Here is a 3,497-nt window from a genome sequence, read left to right on the forward strand (position 1 = left end):
TCCGCCTTTCAAAGCATCAACAGGCTAAACTTCATCTTCAAAGGCAAACTGCATAATACAAAGAGAACCACGTCACACAAGATCAACATCTTCACAATCAAAACCTATGATAAGGTGCTATTCTAAATCAGGCTCTAAGAAAAGTCGTGGTAATTGTACTGAATCTGTAACAATATGGATAAGCACAGATGCAAGCAATTTAATCAGGATGAAGCTTGTTTACAGGACCAATGGTTACAACGTTTTTATCAATCTTCTCTGCCACAACTTATCCTGTGCTGATGTCGATGAAGTCGATTGGGTATAATGCAATGTCATCAAAGTCTTTGTTTTTATAGTGGCCAGTAATTTTTAGATTTTCAGCAGTATACTTTGGATTTCAATCGTCTTCAACACAGTGATTTCACCGCATTGTCTTCAGCGCAGCGTCCTCACCCTTTATCTTCATCTTCTTTAGCACTTGTTCTTCTTCTGCTGCATTGATTTGTTCTCTTTGAATTCTCATCCTTCAGCTTCACTGTGGCCTCAATCTTTCCTTGAGCACATTGTCCTCTCTCGTCGTTATCGCTTCGTCTTTTACTATCCTTTTGTGACTGCAAGTCGCCTTCGACTTTGGCTCCTTCCTCGTCTCCTCTTGTCCTCGGTTTCTGCCTCTTCAGAGCTTTTTCTTTTTTTACCTTTGATGTCGTCTCTCCCCGTTTTTCTGGTTGATGGTTTATATCCTACCTTCAAAGTTAAGCACACCCCGCGAATGCCTTCTTCTCTGCCATCTAGGAATTCTGGATTGGAAGGTGCGCCAACAGGCTCTGTCTACCAACAGTCAGGAAGTTTTTTTTCAGCAAGCTGATTTCTCCCCAATAATCTTTGTTTTTCCTCCTCCCCCATCTCCATTCCCTTGGATCTGTAAATAACTGGGTCCTCCTGGAACTGGTTTTATCCCTCTATAATTGGAGGTGTAAGTCCTCCGATTACGAGCTCCGTTTGCCGTGTGATTAGTGGAGCTATCAATGGAAATCTTGGTCGAGCTATTAATTCAAGGTCTGCCTTGAATGTTCCAAATTTGACTGAATCACATGTCAATTTGGGACCAAACAGTGCCTCTGGAGGTCTTGGTATCGAAGATAAACCACATTATGCATATAGTCCAACAAGTGTATTAGCCATAGGAAGATCTTGTTCAAATCCTTTTAAACCAATCTCCATGTGAATGACTTGGCCCTTACTCAAATCTTTCATGCACATAGAAGCTTTCAAGGCACAAACAATAATGGCATCATCTGGACATACATCCTTTAATTGCATGTGATGATAAGAAGCAGGTGCCTTGACAATTGGTCCATGTTCAGCATAGCCTGCAATTAGCGAAGTCCACAACACAAGGTCACGAGCTGGCGACTTATCAAAAACCTCCTGAGCCTTTGACATCATCTCAAACTTGGCATACATCTCAATTTTGCTGCTTCCAATAGATGTATCTATTTCCAATCCACTCTTTGCCATGTCCAAAAGTAAATTTTCACCTTTGTCAATGGCTCCCATGTTACCACATGCCTTCAGCATAGAGGCAAACGTGAAAGCATTCGGATAAATACCATCAAGTTTCATTCGTCTGAAACATTCTAATGCTTCATGGAAAGGTCAATGTTCAGCAGATCCTACAATCAGTGTCGTCCAGGATACGACATCTTGAGCTAACATCTTAATGAACACTTCTTGTGCATGTGAAACCAACCCCCGTTCCACATACATGTCAACTAAAGCATTACAGATAAGTTCCTCTTACTCCAAACCTCTCTCCACTATATTTCCCACGCAGAACAAAAAGAAAACACAACAACTAAGTATGTGCAAAGTAAAAAATGTCACACACACAACTTTTTGGTGTATTCCACAGCTGAGATGTGCAACAGTACGACAACGCCTCATTTTGACACTTCTACTAGAAGTTATGGCAGATTTAGTCCAGCAGGGTCTGTTTACAGAGCAAGCTATCTACTTCATTTTGAGATTATCTGTTGAATATTTTACAGCTCCATATACTTTTGAAGTATTCCAAATCATGTATATAACTGAGGCCTACTCTTGATCTTCAATTTTAGTCCATGCGTTGGTCTTTCAAGTTTGTTTTTGAGGGCAAAAACATTTGGGAAGGGATGGATTGTAAGAAGCTAAGGATAAGGATTTAGTGTAAAAATAATATTGATGTTATGCCATGTTACACTAACATTGGTATAAAAGGAGAGAACATGTAAATTTTCATATCTTCTTGACACATTAATACAATTAGTGTCCTTCTCTCCCATCTTGCTCTCACAGCTTCTATGGCATCTTCCTCTTTCCTATCTTTCTCTCTCTTATCCACTCCTCTCTCTCCTGTTCGTCTCTCTCTAGTTCTCTCTCTGAGAGAATCCCATTGAAAAACTTAGCATTTGCAATAACATTCCAAAATATCAATATAGAGCAATCCCAAACACGAACAAACACATGAAAACACATGGAACTCTAGATGTTGCATTCCAAATTCAAATTCAACTTTGAGGTATTGCTAGAATCCATTAGCCTAAGAAAAGGAACCTTCAAAAGTTTTTTTGATTGACCTTTATGAGCAAAACTCATTTTTGCATCTAATAAGTCTTAATTTCATAACAATGACTACAAACTTGTATTGAGCATTGTGATTGTAAGACTAAGTGGTCATTACACTCTCAATGTGTATTTCTGGTTTTATTTGCCTACTTTAACCAATGTTTTGAAGAATTGTGCATGTTTGTGAATATGAGTATTTTTTACTAAAATTTGATAATCTAACATCGAGCAATTTATACAAGAGTACATGGTTTGTATTTGTTTGAATGATTGACCTTTTATGTTGGGATTATTTACTATAGTCCACTTATAGAAGTAGTATAATGAAGATAGTTGCATTATGATTCTATTGAAAAGAGAAGACTACAAAAAATTAAGAGGCATCCAAAGTTCAATTTAGATTCAAAATTTACTCGTAAATTCACAATTCTTTTCACATTAATTTGTCAAAACCATACAAAGGTACACCTCTAGTTGCTTCTGTAGTTGATAATTCTCCTCGAGGTTAGTACTAAATTTTTAGCTCCTTAAGTAATCCTTGACCATGAGTAGACCCCTACTAGAATAAGAAATCGGGTTCTATTTTGCACCAATACGTGCCAAATTTGTGTCTTCCAGTAGCTTTGTCATTGAAAGCATTTGAAATACTTGCCATTATGTCTATGACGAAAAGCAAGTATGGACTGTAATAATAGTAAATTAGTTCCAAAACTGAGCAAAAAGGATACATTAGAAGAAACACTGACCCAATAGGCTAGTATCCACAAGCTACTCAAAAATCAATTTTAGAATGGATGTCTATAAAGCTATAGTAAAAGAGTATATAACTATAGACAAAAGATCAAAATGCAAAGCTTCCACTACTAGGGATATCTGGGTAGCAACCGAGATATATATTGCAACTAGTAGTT

The 3,497-nt window shown here is 37.6% G+C and overlaps 1 protein-coding gene across 1 annotated transcript; it reads right to left on the reverse strand.

The window, feature by feature from the left end:
- Positions 1–1,131: 1,131 nt before the first annotated feature.
- Positions 1,132–1,605, reverse strand: LOC148012750 (pentatricopeptide repeat-containing protein At4g25270, chloroplastic-like). Its single transcript, XM_087669218.1, has one exon. The coding sequence runs from the start codon at positions 1,603–1,605 to the stop codon at positions 1,132–1,134; it is 474 nt and encodes a 157-aa protein (XP_087525344.1).
- Between the last annotated feature and the right edge of the window lie 1,892 nt (positions 1,606–3,497).

The sequence above is a fragment of the Lygodium microphyllum genome, chromosome 27, assembly GCF_053477565.2.
Source record: "Lygodium microphyllum isolate KBCC chromosome 27, Lygodium_microphyllum_v1.1.10, whole genome shotgun sequence".
In the NCBI taxonomy this organism is placed as follows: Eukaryota; Viridiplantae; Streptophyta; class Polypodiopsida; order Schizaeales; family Lygodiaceae; genus Lygodium; species Lygodium microphyllum.

Coding starts and splice junctions, on each gene's coding strand:
- LOC148012750 (XM_087669218.1), bottom strand. CDS start 1,605: ATGAAACTTGATGGTATTTATCCGAATGCTTTCACGTTTGCCTCTATG.